The sequence below is a fragment of the Nyctereutes procyonoides genome, unplaced genomic scaffold (assembly GCF_905146905.1).
Source record: "Nyctereutes procyonoides isolate TBG_1078 unplaced genomic scaffold, NYPRO_anot_genome, whole genome shotgun sequence".
In the NCBI taxonomy this organism is placed as follows: domain Eukaryota; kingdom Metazoa; phylum Chordata; class Mammalia; order Carnivora; family Canidae; genus Nyctereutes; species Nyctereutes procyonoides.
Genome location: NW_026575125.1, coordinates 72,337,031 through 72,352,114, shown reverse-complemented (window position 1 = coordinate 72,352,114; position 15,084 = coordinate 72,337,031). Strand labels below are relative to the sequence as shown.

At 40.3% G+C, this 15,084-nt stretch overlaps 1 protein-coding gene across 2 annotated transcripts; it reads left to right on the top strand.

Moving 5' to 3' along the window:
- Positions 1–8,213: 8,213 nt before the first annotated feature.
- TSPAN6 (tetraspanin 6) lies at positions 8,214–14,047 on the top strand. Of its 2 annotated transcripts, XM_055337323.1 has the most exons (8): positions 8,214–8,418; positions 9,406–9,594; positions 9,873–9,947; positions 10,512–10,610; positions 11,108–11,242; positions 11,680–11,763; positions 13,094–13,199; positions 13,837–14,047. In XM_055337323.1, exons 1-7 carry the CDS (start codon positions 8,332–8,334, stop codon positions 13,160–13,162), a joined length of 738 nt encoding a protein of 245 aa, XP_055193298.1. In that variant the 5' UTR covers positions 8,214–8,331; the 3' UTR covers positions 13,163–13,199; positions 13,837–14,047. The 2 variants fall into 2 exon arrangements, with proteins under 2 accessions (XP_055193298.1, XP_055193299.1); XM_055337324.1 differs by lacking the exon at positions 11,108–11,242.
- The last annotated feature ends 1,037 nt before the right edge of the window (positions 14,048–15,084 follow it).

Here is a 15,084-nt window from a genome sequence, read left to right as displayed (position 1 = left end):
AGTAATGACTAACAGAGACTGGCTGAAGGGCCTCCAGAAATGTGGTGTACTGAAGAACACTTCTTTTTTATGACTCAACATGACATCAGGATTGAATGAAAAGGAATTTCACAAATTCAAAGGAGAAGGGAAGAGTGTAGCTGACTTTGACATTCTCTAGAGATTTCCCCAGTGATTCCTTAGTACTTCCCAACTCTGGGTTGCCTTGCCATCCATCTACACAGGGTCAAACACACTTTGAAACTCTCACTGGTGATCTAACTTCTATGGACTTCAGTTTCTGATAAGATTATGTTGTCTACAAAAATTACTATGCACTTTTTGCCTGAAGAATCAAGACTGATTTCCTGTAATAAGAGTGGAGAGAAAACATGCTTAGAGAGGCTTTAGTGAGAGGCTGTTTAAGCAAACCTAGATGATCTGTGCATGGCATGGTAAGGTTATAGCTGTTGCTAAGCTGTTTCCCAGTGACCTCTGATGGAGGGATATGCTTTACTAAGCAAGCTTTCTCTTTAGTATCTGGTAACAAGAGTATTCTAACATAGTGCAGACCAGCTTCCCACATTCTCCCTCCTCTCAGAGTGGACATTTTCATCCTTGAAAAATCAGTGATTGTAAAATAATTTTTTTAGATGCTGTAGAAAGGGCTTCTTCCTTGTGTTCGCAAGCAAATTGTTAAAACCTTGTCAGTTATAAAGGGCAGAATTGGGATCCCTGGGTGGCGCAGCGGTTTGGCGCCTGCCTTTGGCCCAGGGCGCGATCCTGGAGACCCGGGATCGAATCCCACGTCAGGCTCCCGGTGCATGGAGCCTGCTTCTCCCTCTGCCTGTGTCTCTGCCTCTCTCTCTCTCTCTGTGTGTGTGACTATCATAAATAAATAAAAATTTAAAAAAAGAAAGAAATATGTATTGAGTGTCTACTATGTGCTCAACAGTGTGATAGTGGTATAAAAACTATATAAGACATGATCTTGGCCTCATTTATTCAATAAATTTATCATGCTTCTACTGTGTTAAGGAGGGTGGACAAAGACAAAATCCTTGACATCCTAACATACAATGAATTCAACAGTATTTATTGTCTATTATGTGCCACACACTGTTCTAGGTACTCGAGAAACATCAGTGAGTAGAAGAGACAAAAATTCTTGCCCTCATGGAATGGAGGAGGCAGACATTCAACAAAAATGTTCTTGATTACAATTGTGTGTGTTTAGGGAATTAGCATTCATTGGGCATCTATTATAAGTTCAGAATGGGGAACAGAGGTGAATATGAACTGTGTGATCCTTCATCTAATGAAGCTTACTCTCCAACAACCAGAGGGTTTATGTTTAGGAGGGGAGATAAGAGGGACACAAATAATTTGAAAACAGTAAAATTCTAAATAAAAGACCATATAAAATTCTAAAAGCCATGGTATAGACTGTGAGGACTGTATGAAAACTCTGTGGGAAGACATAGGCCTTGGTCTCTTCTCAGGCAAGGGAAGTGACATAAACAAGAGCTCATTGTTAGGTCGGGGCGGGGGGATGGGCTAACTGGTTAGAGGGATCAAGAGAGTGATAGTGAACAAAATTGAATAAACAGAGTAGGACCAGTTTACTCGAAACTCATATGTTAGGAAACAGTAAATCTATTAACTGTGTGTGTGTGTGAGAGAGAGAGAGAGAGAGAGAGAGAGAGAGAGAGATGAAGAGAGAGCATGAGCAAGCACAGAGGAATATATTCTACTTGAGTTATTTTCTTAAAAAAAAAAAAAAGCACAAACCTTTACTAGTCCCCCTTTTGGCAAAGAGTGCAGTCCGAACTCTTAGCAGGGCATACTATACCCTTCACAAGCAAGCTCCATCAATGTCCTCAGCTTAGTTTTAAACATTCACTTCATGACTTGTACTGGACATACTGAACCTTCTCGCTATTTATTTCATACTTTGGTGCCTTTGCACAGATACATCAACTCTACCCTGTATTCCTTTCCTTTTCCTGGACTGTTGAAACCGTATCTACCTTTGCTGTTGAGAAGTTTCCCTCAGCCAGATCTGGTTTGCCTGCCTTTTCTATCACATCACTTTGTACATGTCTCAATTATAGGTTTATCACACTTATTGTCATTGTTCACCCATGACAATCTCTGTCCCCTAATCTACTAGTTTGTTCATCTCAGACTGATCTTTGTCCCCTCCTAGATCGTAAGAGCCTAGGGGGGCAACAACCCTGCCTTAGTCTTCTTCATTTTCCCAGCACCCAACACAGTCTAGCACATGCTAGGCAGAGGATGCTGCATAAGGCCTCATGTCCCACTCAGAGCTGGAAGGAGCAGGACAGTGGGGTGACAGAGAGATGCTAAAGAGGAAAGTGAAGGGGGGGAATATGGAAATCATAGGGAGATCAAAGTAAAGGGATAAATAAGAGGGACAGCATCACTCTGAAGCACTGCAATGGGCAGTATGAAGAGCTTATAGAAAATCAAGGGGGCTAATTTCTAAAAAAAAAAACAGCATTTTTTTCAGTTCCCACTACTATCTGTGGATAACATCCTATTAGACACTGTGGGGTATAAAGTTAAATAAATCACCTCTCTGTATGATTTGGTTGGAAAGAAAAGACAAAGACACACAAAGAGACCAACAACATCTATACATACAAACGCAAAGTTCTTAAAGTTCAGTACCATTTTCAATATCAAGACATTTAGTATGAAGTTCCTTAGCAGTCAATAAGATACAGTTTTAAGAAGTATTAGATACGCAAACTGACTTGCCTAGATAAGATCTCAGCAAAGCTTAACAAAACCAAACTAGAAACAACTTTTCTAGAATACGGACTATGGCAAATTGATACGAAATTGTGAATTCTAGTATCATTCAAGAGTATTTCTCATTTCTCTGTGTCCCCAATGATATATATATTTTTTAATTTTTTTAAATTTTTTTTAAATTTTTATTTATTTATGATAGTCACAGAGAGAGAGAGAGGCAGAGACACAGGCAGAGGGAGAAGCAGGCTCCATGCACCGGAAGCCCGATGTGGGATTCGATCCCGGGTCTCCAGGATCGCGCCCTGGGCCAAAGGCAGGCGCCAAACCGCTGCGCCACCCAGGGATCCCCCCAATGATATATTATAAGCTTTTTTGGAGAAGGCAAGATCAGGGCTGGGAAGGAGGAAAGGATTCATGGAGAATCTGAAAGGAGTGGATGAAAAAAAAGTGAATGCAAACTACACACAGAAGAGAATTTCAGAGAAAGGATTCTTGAAAAGGTATTAGAAAGTGAAAATGGGAAAGGCATCATGTGAATAAGAGATAAGATGTATTCTGAGTGAAATAGTTGATTTTTTTAATGGTTCCTAAGACAGGGAGTAGTAATGTTCCAAGACATTAACCAGCAGCTCAACTTAATTGTTTTGTTTATGACAGGGCGATACTGGGATAGCTTAGGCATTTAGTTTATTTAATTTAATTAATCAAACTTCAAGTCAGTACTAAGTGGTTTAGTCTCACTAACTCACTAATCACTAAGTAGTCAGTCTTCGGTCCCACTTATGGCCAAAAGCTCAACAGGGATTGGCTGAGCACAAATGAACTCATCAATTGAGCATTGTGTCCTAGGGCACTGGGGAGAGTATAAAAGGAGGCGCAGGAGCCCTGCCACCCTGGCTCTTCAGTAGTTTCTGAACATGTAGATAGCAGGATGTAAGACAGGTAAGTAGAGAAGAAAATAGGAAATATAGGTACTCTTGTAATTAACTAAGGGTCTGAATTTGTGTGAGTGGTCAAACTATAAGCTCTGATACTAGAGAAAGAGGCATATATGGGCAGGGGTGGGGAGTCTGGATACAGGGGACTGAGGAGCATTCTCATTGAGTTGAGGTTGGGATGTGCCTTAAGTAGAGAGTAGGAATTTTGAGTGAAATTGGAGACTGAGAAGGGAAGAGGGAACAGATCTTGTCTATCAAGAGATAATCATACTGGTTTATTGTGGAACAGAAAATTCACGTTGCAAAAGCAGTAGGAAATAAGCTGATATAATATTTGCTGGGGGAAGAATACTTTTAATGCCAAAGAACAACATTTAAACTTAATCTTGAAGGTTACAGGAAATTAATAGGGAAGGGACTGAAATCCCTACTAAATATTGAATGTAAAACAAACAGCAACAATATTTAAGGAAAATATTTTCCTTTTTCCTGCGTTTTCAGCATCAAACATGTTTTTGTGGTCAGAAAGAGGGAGGAAAATAGACTGAACCAGAAAAAGTATTGAACTCTCTACCTTGCGCTCTGTGATGAGCAGGGTTACTTCTTAGGTGATTGAGCTATTTGAATGACAGTAAAGGTAAAACTCAACAAAAACCCAAAGTGCAAGGCAGAATTGGGGAAATCATTGAGGTTCTTGTGCCTCAGGGGCTTTGAAGAGCCCTTGTTTGTGGCTAAATGTCTGAATACAGCAGTCTTTGCTTGGGTTATTCCCAGCCAAGACAGCTGTTTATGCAATGGCAGCCATGTCTCACAGAGTGGGCCCTGTTTCTGGTGAGAGAGACAGGAGTTGGCAAAGCTTAGTCCTAGGCAAGTTAGCCTCTTTGAACCTGTTTTCTCATCTGTAACTTGAGGGTAGTAGCAGTCTTGACCTCATAATACGGGCTTTTGTGATGTATGCATGAGGTACCACCTGCCAAGTGCTTAGCAACGGTGGTTGGTACACAGTCAATGCTCAATATAACAATTTCTATCTATCTAGTTATATATATATATATATATAGATAGATAGATAGATAGATATAGATATTAGAATGTAATATCAATAATACAATTAAGTATTACAATATTAATACTTTAAAGATAGATATAGATATTAGAATGTAATATCAATAATACAATTAAGTATTACAATATTAATACTTTAAAGAATAAATGTATCTTATGACCTAGAGAATTACTATTTACATTGCATTAGATGGGATTAGATGCCCCTTTGGTCTGGGTTTGGGCCCAGACCCAGACCTAAATTTGAAGTAAACTGAACTTCTGGGTTTAGGGGCATGGCGGGGGTGGGGTGGGGTACGAGGGTGGAGCAGGGTAGGAGATGGTGGTGCAAGGTGTTGTGTCTATAGGAATATTAAATTCCATGTCAGCCTTTGGTTTAATCTGGCACTGACTGTTACTCAAACAAAGCAGCGTTGTAGTGGCAGAGGAAGGGAGAGGCGGAAAATCAACACATTCTTGGAAGTAAGATGTGGCTTTTGCTTTGACTGCTTAGTTTTTTCTCCAGCCGCAAAAATATTTCTTTGCTCTTGGGCTCACAACAAAAATCCCTTCCAGAACACTGTACAAACCTAAGCTTCAGAGGAAGTTTCCATTTAAGATGATAAAGAGTTAGCAAGACTTCCTTTGATACTTATTTTAATATAAGAACCCCTCAGATAGTGTTATTTAGCCTAGGGAAAAAGCTTTGCATCTACTTAGAGACTCCCTCAACCTCATTTCCTGTAGTTATGGCATGTATGTTACTTTCAAAATTGACATCTGCTATACTTCCTGATAACCTTCCTTCAGTGTTTATAGGTATATAGTTGTATCATTTACCCATTCTCTCCATGTGTCTATATGTTAGGCTTTTAAACTTATAGGAGAAAAGTTCAGTGTAAAGACTGTTGGTACGATATTCATTCTCTAGTAGTTGTTCTCTTGGACCTCAGACATCTGGTATGATACTAGAGGAGCTGGTCCTAGGTCAATATTCGAAGTACAGGGAAACTCTGTGTGACTAAGTCAATGGAACTTTATTGTTTTCTGGTTCTATGGTATATGTTTAAAGCAAGGTTTCAAGCAAAGTTTGGGCATCACTATACAATACAATAGCATTACAGTAAATGCCCACTGTGATGTTAAGCTTGTGTCAATGATGATGTAAAGGACTGACTGCAAGGGAACTGATACTGTCTTGTATTCCCATTATTCAAGAAATAGTACACAGTCTCTGCCCTTGAAGAGCTTATGCTTTATTGAGAAACCAGGCCTTAAATCATACACTGTGCTATAACATACACCAACCTGTTCATGATACATAACATGGAAACATATATGTTTTAAAAGGGAAAAAAATACACTTCTTACTTCAAATGCTATCCATAATTCATTAGGAATGTCCAGTTGTTAACTTTCCTTAAGAGTTAACTTGTTTTTGGTTGAAATTTCAATGGTCTGTGTCTTACCACATGGATAAAGAAGCATACAGATCTATAGTATTGTTAGTGTTAGGTATCAACTCATTTCCTAGAAGTAACTATTTTTTCTCATAAGAATATATTTTTATGGAGGGAGCAAGAAAGTCCAGAGGAAGTTTCACCAAGTGTATATTTTCCACTAAACAGAAAATTGAGTCTTGACACCCAATAGTGATCTTTCCTTTCTCCTTGATTACACCTGTCCTGAATTTCTAGAAAGATGAATGCTAGGGATTGAACTAATGTCCCTGAGTAAAATGGGAGACCAGTATGCCTATATAGAACTTAATTAGTTCATTTGTATTTAATTTGTTTTGTAAATGTGTTTTGAACCTGATGAGATAAAAAAAAAAAAAGACCTCCCTATTCTGAGGTTCTCATGAAAAGTACATTGACCTATTTAAATTGAGGGCAATTTGAATGGCTCATTTGGTCATTCTTGAAGCCTAAAAGGTGCCAGAAAGCAGGAACAGTGAGTATATATAATGTGTAGGCTCATTTCTTTTCTCCCCCTGCAACAATAGGCATAGGATTAACCTGTTTTGTATCGACAGCTCAAATACATGCACTTATTCTTGTGTGCTGAGCAAAGCACATGCACATGCATCCTGTATGAAACAGAGACGTTTCACAGATGTATCAAAGAACTTTAAATACCCTTTAAGGCTCTGTAATTTGTATAATCCAAATTTCATAGGTCTTTCAACTAACTCGACACTTGTCTTCACATTTAATCTCTCTGAAAGTTAAGCCCCAAACAAAAAGTGCCTCAGCTTTTATCACCAATGTTTAGAAGACCATCAAGAGGCCTGTTTTTTTTTTTATTCCACTTTACTGCAAAGATTGACTCAGGGCTGCCTCTAGACATATGGGACAGAAAACTTTTTGGTGATTCATTCCCACTCTGTAAGCAGTTTAACTCCTTAGGAACACATAATCTTAAATTCTAGGAACATCTCAGCCAATTGTGGGAACTTTAGGGGGATGGACAGCAACCCCACAACCCAAGCTTATATAGTTTGTGTAACAGGGGAGGGGATTGAAAAGCACAAAGATCTCTAGTTTTGGCTTTGCTGTTAGCTGTGTGACTTTAGGTTTCAGCCTCCTTGTGATCAGCTAGTGGTTGGTCTAACCTCCCACCCCTGAAATATACAGTGCCTTTCAGTTTTAACATTTAAAAGGGGGGCGTGTGTCACATTTACCTGGCATTCTCCACGGCACCTTGTCTTTTTAGAAGTTTGCAGATAATAGCCCAACTTACCTTCAGTATTAATTACTTTAGAACATTTTCCCTCAACGGTCCAATTGTTTACAGGATAAGGGAGGAAAAGATAATGAATTTTGCAAACTTCTGTAAGGAAATTGTCAAATTCATTAACAATCTTTCATACTTAGCTTTGGAGTTCTTTCAAGTGATTTCCCACAATCCATTCACTCTTAATGTCAACCCCTCACGACCTCGCATAAAACAATCTTCAAAAATTGAAAAGCCCAGAACAAATGAAAAAGAAATCAGCCTAGTTCCACCACTCAGGTAAATTTTACTCTACTTCAGTTTTTGTCTAAAAACATGACTGTACGTGTCGCTTTGCAATCTGCTTTGTTTCTCTTTGGAAATATACTTCTTGTGGGCATTTAGCCCTGTAATAAACTATTCTTAGGTCACTTTTAACCTCTTTTCCTTCTTTTCTTTCCCTCCAGGGCACCAGGGGCTGGCGAGGCCGAATCTCAGGGCGCTGCTGGCGCTACTGGTGATAGAACAATATGATCAAGTTATAAGAGCGGGAGAGACGTGGGGGGGGGGGAGGGAAAGATTCTTTCAGTGAAAAAATGAAGAAAGCTCCACTCGAAGATCTCAGGAATTTCCGACTCTCGAACCTCTGCACATAGTTTTCGGTAACCTTCAGCAGGGGGCGCTCGGAAATTGTCGTCACTTTCCGGACAGCCTCTCAGACTTTACCCTCTAGAAAGCGGTTCAGTGTTTCCGGCTTTTTCTCAGTTGTGGACGCTCGTGAGTTTCCGGCAGTTTCCGGGGAGACTCGGGGACTCTGCGTCTCCCTCGCTCCGCTCCGTGCGCCTGGTGCGGTGGGGCAGGGTCGTGGCTAGTCATGGCGTCCCCGTCTCGGAGACTGCAGACGAAACCAGTCATTACTTGTTTCAAGAGCGTCCTCTTGATCTACACTTTCATCTTCTGGGTGAGAGATGGAGCCCGGGGCCGGGAGGGGCTCCTGGGCTTGGGTGGGGGGTGTGACCCTGAGCAGAGGGCGCTCGGGTCGGGGGGCGAGGAGAGGGAGGCGCGGGTGGCCTCGGGGCGGCTCTGGCTCCTGGGATCCCGACGTCGGGCGGAGAGTGGCTGGGGCTCGAGCTCGGGCATCTTGCTCGCGCCGGGATCGGGGTGCCAGACGACGGCAGCCAATGGGCTGTGCTGGGACACAGACGTGCTTAGGGTTCGAATTCGATGCGGGGCCGGGGGTGGGGGGGCGGTACGAGGAAGGCAGTTAAACCCCCGTGCTCGCAGAGGGTGTCCCCAGCCGTTTGAGAGAGGCTACGCTTGGCCCGTCCCTCTGAGGGCTCACTCGCATAATAGTCTCTTTCTTTTCATTGCTTCATCAGCGGGGAGTATTTCGCAGGTAAGTATGGTAATAGCTGCACGCCCGCCAGCCTATCCTCGGGCTGGCTTTTTATGCATTATCCCTTTGTACGCTGTGCCCATCTCCGAAGTGGGGGGTGGGGTGTGGAGGGGGAAGTTTCTGGAACTCCTAGAGACACGTTTTCCCTCCTCCAGGAAAGTTTTCTTCCTATGGCGGGAGTAAAGCAGTTAAATAAGTTATCCCTAGGACAGAATTGCCATGGACTTCGGTTTATACAAAACCAAAACCAAAACAAAACAACAAAACAAAACAGATGAAGTTTAAGAATTTTGTTAAGCCTTCTCTAGCTACCCCCTGGTTTTGCCCTGGCTACCTGGGCTATCTAGTGATCCAGCGTTGGTTTATCAAGGCCTGTTATGTGCAGATCTCCTTCCTCAATCCCTTGTCTCCCTTATTCCAGCCACAGCTCTGTGGCCACAGACTGCTAAATCAATTCTCACATCTATTGTTTCTTAAGTACCTGGTGGTTTGTGGTTTGAAGGTGCTCCTTTATACAGGGTATGACTTTCTATTCTCTGATTTCCCACATAGATCACTGGCCTAATCCTTCTTGCGGTTGGCATTTGGGGCAAGGTGAGCCTGGAGAATTATTTTTCCCTTTTAAATGAGAAGGCCACCAATGTCCCCTTCGTGCTCATTGGCACTGGCACTGTCATCATTCTTTTGGGCACCTTTGGCTGTTTTGCTACCTGCCGAGCTTGTGCATGGATGCTAAAACTGGTGAGTCCTTGTTTTCCTTAAAATTGATTCTTGATTTTAGAAAAAGTCTTCTATGTTATAGGGTTTGTTTCTTCAAACTGGCCACGGCCCTTTATGATTTCTCCTCTTTCTTCCCAAGTAACATTTCTGCTGTCAGTTCCACTTTTGTTGTGTTTTCCCTGTCCTTTTTAATAAAGACATGCTGAACTGATTGAGCAGACTATTTTTTTTAAATTGACTGCCTTTGCAGCTGTGATGTGTCTTATTATGCTGACTTGGACTTTCTTTTTATCCCACAGTATGCAATGTTTCTGACTCTCATTTTTTTGGTTGAATTGGTCGCTGCCATCGTAGGATTTGTTTTCAGACATGAGGTAAACCTGAGTTTGGGAACCTTAATATGTTAAAATTTATTCTCCCAGAGAGAAAAACAGTTACTGTTTTTTAATTGTAATTGTACTGTAAACAGTTAACAATTTTTAATAGTGCAGAAGTCACTTGAATTAGAAATTGAGGTTCCACTGCTAAAACTGGGGTTGGGAATCATTCAGTGAGTAGTGAAGGCTCCTCAGTGAGAGTGTTTTACAAAGTGGTGGTATAGTCTCCCAAAGAAACGTTTTGTAGGAATCAAATTTGTACTTAATTTAAAGTAGAGAAAATTTAGAGGAGAGATATAGCAGTACAGAGCTGCCATTTGAACAAAAGCTCCCATAGCACTTAGAACTTGAGTGGTTATCTTTTATTGTAATGTTTTGCTTAGTAATCCTCTCAGCTAGACTGTAGCCCATAGAGGACAGGATTAGACCATAGAAGTTAATTACCATAGATGTTGCTGCTGTCAAACATGTTGGTCACATGTGGGGATTTTTTATTTGACCTAGAAACCAAAAGAACTTTCTAGAATCCTTATTTACTGGCATTGTATTTCTTTGCTGTAGATTAGGAACAGCTTTAAGAATAATTATGAGAAAACTTTAAAGCAGTATAACTCTACGGGAGATTATAGAAGCGATGCAGTAGACAAGATTCAAAATACGGTAAGTGGTCATAGGTGATAGCTTCTCAAGAGGGGAACACATCCATATTCCCTTAGAGAAGAGGATAGGCCCCTGGCTAGTAGATGTTTTCCACTCATATGATAATCTCATTATTACAATCTTAGATCAGGAGAAAATATGTCTCTGGAAAGAAGTGTGGGATGATACTAACTGACATATCTCCATTTTCTCCTAATCATTCTCCTCACATGTACACCTCTTCACTCCTCACTTACTTTGTGGACCAAATACTGCTAATACCAACTATAGCAGAAAAGTAAGTCCAGTCCAAAAGTGTTACACTTGGTATTAGAAAAAAGTGCTAATTTCTTGAATTATAATGCCAGTTGAGAACAAGCACACTAAAATACTAGGATAGAGATTACTGAGTTTAATAATCTTTTGAGAACACATTGCAATCTAAGATAATAGATTAAATGTTTGACTATAAAGTTGTAATGTGAACTATAAATGGTTTTGTTGGATATATTTTTCAGTTACATTGTTGTGGTGTCACCGACTATAGAGATTGGAGGGATACTAATTATTACTCAGAAAAAGGATTTCCCAAGAGTTGCTGTAAACTTGAAAATTGTTCTCCACAGAGAGATGCAGATAAAGTAAACAATGAAGTAAGGAGCCTTTGAGATTTTTTTATTTGAAAATATTAACTGAATAGAGTTGACTCAGTTTTTAATTTTTCCTCACAATAGATATAATCTGAAATAGGCAGAGCAGGTATTGTTCTCATTGAATAAATGAGGAAACTGAAGCACAGACCACCTGTGACTTGAGTTCACACAACTAGCAAATAACACTTTTATTTTTTTTTATTTTTTTATTTTTTGCAAATAACACTTTTAAATGCATAATCCAAAAGGTGGAACTTCTGTTCTTCAAACTTCTGTCGAGACCATTGTGCTTGAAAGGAGATAGAGCTTGTAAATTTTAATAAAATGATAATCAAAGGCTGTGGTAGCTAAAGCTCATCTTTTGGCAGAGATGGCAGAGATCCAAATGTTCATTATTGCTTGTGCTGTACTTAATATTGTTTTTCCTCTCCCATTAGGGTTGTTTTATAAAGGTGATGACCATTATAGAGTCAGAAATGGGAGTGGTTGCGGGAATTTCTTTTGGAGTTGCTTGCTTTCAGGTAAGTCCTTGTCGTTGGGAATGTCTCATCACTCTTGTTAGGTGTGAGCTAGAAGGTTTCCACTTTGAAGGCCTCAGGACATTTCCAGAGAAATGACATTTTCACAAACTTCCGGCTGATTTTATTTTTGTATATGAAACATATGTAGTCAGTAGTTTGTATTTGGGTCTATTTAGCTTTGTTTTATTTGGGATGGGATGTTTTGTTCTTTTCATTCCAATTTTTTGATGTCTTGGATTTTATGTTTTCCCCACACTATTTCTCCCAATTAGACTTCTCAAAATTTTTATTGCCTGTTTACCTGCCCTCTTTTACCATGGCCAATCATGCCTTGAAACTACAAAAAAGCAAGACTTAGAATTATCTCCTAGTAGTACATACCTGGTACACTCTTGGGTATGGCAGCTCTCCAGCATCCTAGTTCATTAATTAAAACATGGGATAGATGGGAACCTTGTTTTGCTGTGCAGTCAAGATTCTAACACATTATTCAGATTTTTTCTTTCTTGGGCTGCAGCTGCCTGATGAGTTCCGTGTAAGTTCTGACCTATAAAAACTTGGATCATATGACCCCACATTCAATATGGACCTGTTTTGTTGGGTACATGCTATGTTGTGGGTCAAATTGAATTTCCTGAGTTGTGCTGCTTCTCACTGTAGCATGAAAAGTTTGTTTTGTGGCATTTTTTTTAGGGGATGGTTTTTTTTTCCTATGTTAAACACCATGGAGATAAAACTAAAAGAATGGATATACTTCATTTTGACCTATGTAATTGGTTTTGGAAGTCTAATCTTAATATATTTCTAAAGCAGCAGGCACAGCTATGTCTCAATCTGCACTGTCTAAGAAAATAGCCACTAGCACCTTCGAAAAGTTCTAATTAAGTAAAATTAAAACTTCAGTTCCTTAGTACTCTGGCCCCATTTGAAGTGCCCAAAAGCCACATATGGCTAGTGGTGAGCTTCCTGGACAACACAGGTATTAGCGAACAAATTCATCATTGCCTCACTGCTCTAGAGCTTTTAGGGAAATCTCTGCTATGGTAGATGGAGATTTTACATGATGAGGTGCTTTTCTTCTAAGCCATGTCCTCTTTTTTTCTGATCATGGACAGGTTATCTGATAAGTTTCCCCAAAACTTTTGCGATATTTAGAATTCATCCTGATTGACTTCTGTCAGTGACAGTTGTGAAACTCCAGGTCATAAACGTAATCCAGGTACTGCAGAGTAGAACTTAAGGAAGGAAATTACTAGTGAATTTGAAGTGTGTGTGTGTGTGTGTGTGTGTGTGTGTGTGTTTAATTTTTGTTTGTCTATTTCATTTCTAGCTGGTTGGAATCTTTCTATCCTACTGCCTCTCTCACGCCATAACAAATAACCAGTATGAGATAGTGTAATCATCAAACCACGGGCTTACTATTGTTCAGCTTTAAGGTATGTTCATTTCAGTCCTCAGCTCTGTACTGGTGTTTACTTTTGCCTGTGCATGTGATGGGTGGACTGAGTGGGCCGAGGTCTTGTCGAGTCGTGCATCCAAATCTTGTTGGCACGGTGTTAGCCCTGCATGGTTAGATCAGGTCCCTACATGTAAGGCATGGCTGCAAAGGGCAGAAGAGCCTTATGGGATTTGCCTACACATCAGTGTAAAGATCCCAAGTGGTAGGATCTAGATGAAACTTGGACCTAGATGGAAGAGAAGTGGAGAATCCTGAGAGTGACCTTACTGGTGAGGTTCCCCGGCAAGCACATTCTACTCCCGATACTGGCATGTTCCCTCGTCTGCATTTACCACACTCCTCTGGTGGAACTAGTCTTAGAGCGATAAATGCATCTAGCCTAACCTGGAACCAGATGTGGGGAAAACACGTGTTTCAGTAGCTTTGGTATTAGAATGGGAAACCATGAGAACTGTCTCTGGCTGAATTAATAGGGTTGCCCTTCACATTTTAATTGAGCCACTGACAGGGGACCACCTGAAGGTCTTCATTAGTGAACTAGATGCTAATGGGTGCAAGCGAATACTTGTAAGTTGGGTTACAAGTCAATTAACTTTTTTTTCCTTCAATTTCAGGACATTTACATTCCCCCCTGTGAGCTATGAGATTGCCTGGATGGAAGATTGCCTAATACTACTTATGATAGACCAAAAAATTCCATCAGTAATAGTCTGATTCAATCAAGACATTTGTGTAGGTCCACCTTTTGTCCCATTGGTGTTAATCATTGAAACCCCTGTATCACTGTGAAACACTGGAAGAGCTAATAAATTATAAATGAAGCAATACCGTGTTCCTCTTGACTTTTATTTTTCAGAATAGCCCTGTAAATTTGCTATTTTAATGTAGTGTTATAAAGTGACCCCTCTGAATTTGCTTATTGATGTAGCGTGATAGAAAATTGACCCTTCTGAAATGGCCACTTCCCAGATGCAAATTATGCATCAAGTTAAAATATTTTCAATAGTCTCTGTTTTGCTGATAGGCAGAGAGTCACATTGTATAATTTAATTCCGGCCAGCAGTTGGATGGTACTCATCATCAGAGTTGCTAGATGATGGAACAGTCCCCTAACCTAAGGCACTCAAGACTAAAAGGCACTACCAATGTTCTGTGACACATCAGATTACAGCACACTTACCCTTTACATTTCTTTGCCTCCAAATTACGGTGTTTATACTGTTTATATTTTCCCCTGTTGTTTTGAAAGGTTCTCATTACTTAGTGGTGTTGGAATTACTGTATTTTCTTAGGAATTTAAAGCACTTCATTAGCTTTAGCTGCTGTTTCTTTATCAGGTTGATATGACTTAATTCTCAATATAGGGCTCCTGGGTGGCTCGGCAGGTTGGGTTTCTGCCTTTGGCCTTTGGCCTGGGATCAAGCCCCATGTTGGTCTCCCTGCTCAGTGGGGGTCTGCTTCTGTCACTCCCTCTGCCCCTCCTGCTCATGCTCTTTCTCTCTTTAAATATTTTTTAAAAATATGGTTAGCTTTAACAGTTTTGGTTTATGCCTTTGATTAAATACAAATCTTTTACACAATAAATATTGTAATAAACTTTTAGAAAATCTGCTGGGATTGTTTTCCATTGAGAAAGCTAAGCCCCACATTTCTACTTGAGGTACGGTTTTATTTTATTTTATTTTATTTTATTTTATTTATTTATTTTTTAAAAGATTTTATTTTATTTATTCATAGAGACAGAGAGAGAGAGAGAAGCAGAGACACAGGCAGAGGGAGAAGCAGGCACCACACAGAGAGCCTGACGTGGGACTCGATCCCAGGTCTCCAGGATCACGCCCTGGGCTGCAGGCGGCGCTAAA

Bases quoted from the DNA above. Each gene is read 5' to 3' on its own strand.
- TSPAN6 (XM_055337323.1), top strand. From the start codon at position 8,332: ATGGCGTCCCCGTCTCGGAGACTGCAGACGAAACCAGTCATTACTTGT. The intron at 9,595-9,872 runs GTGAGTCCTTGT...TTTATCCCACAG, and splicing joins GTGCATGGATGCTAAAACTG to TATGCAATGTTTCTGACTCT. The intron at 11,764-13,093 runs GTAAGTCCTTGT...TTTCATTTCTAG, and splicing joins TTGGAGTTGCTTGCTTTCAG to CTGGTTGGAATCTTTCTATC.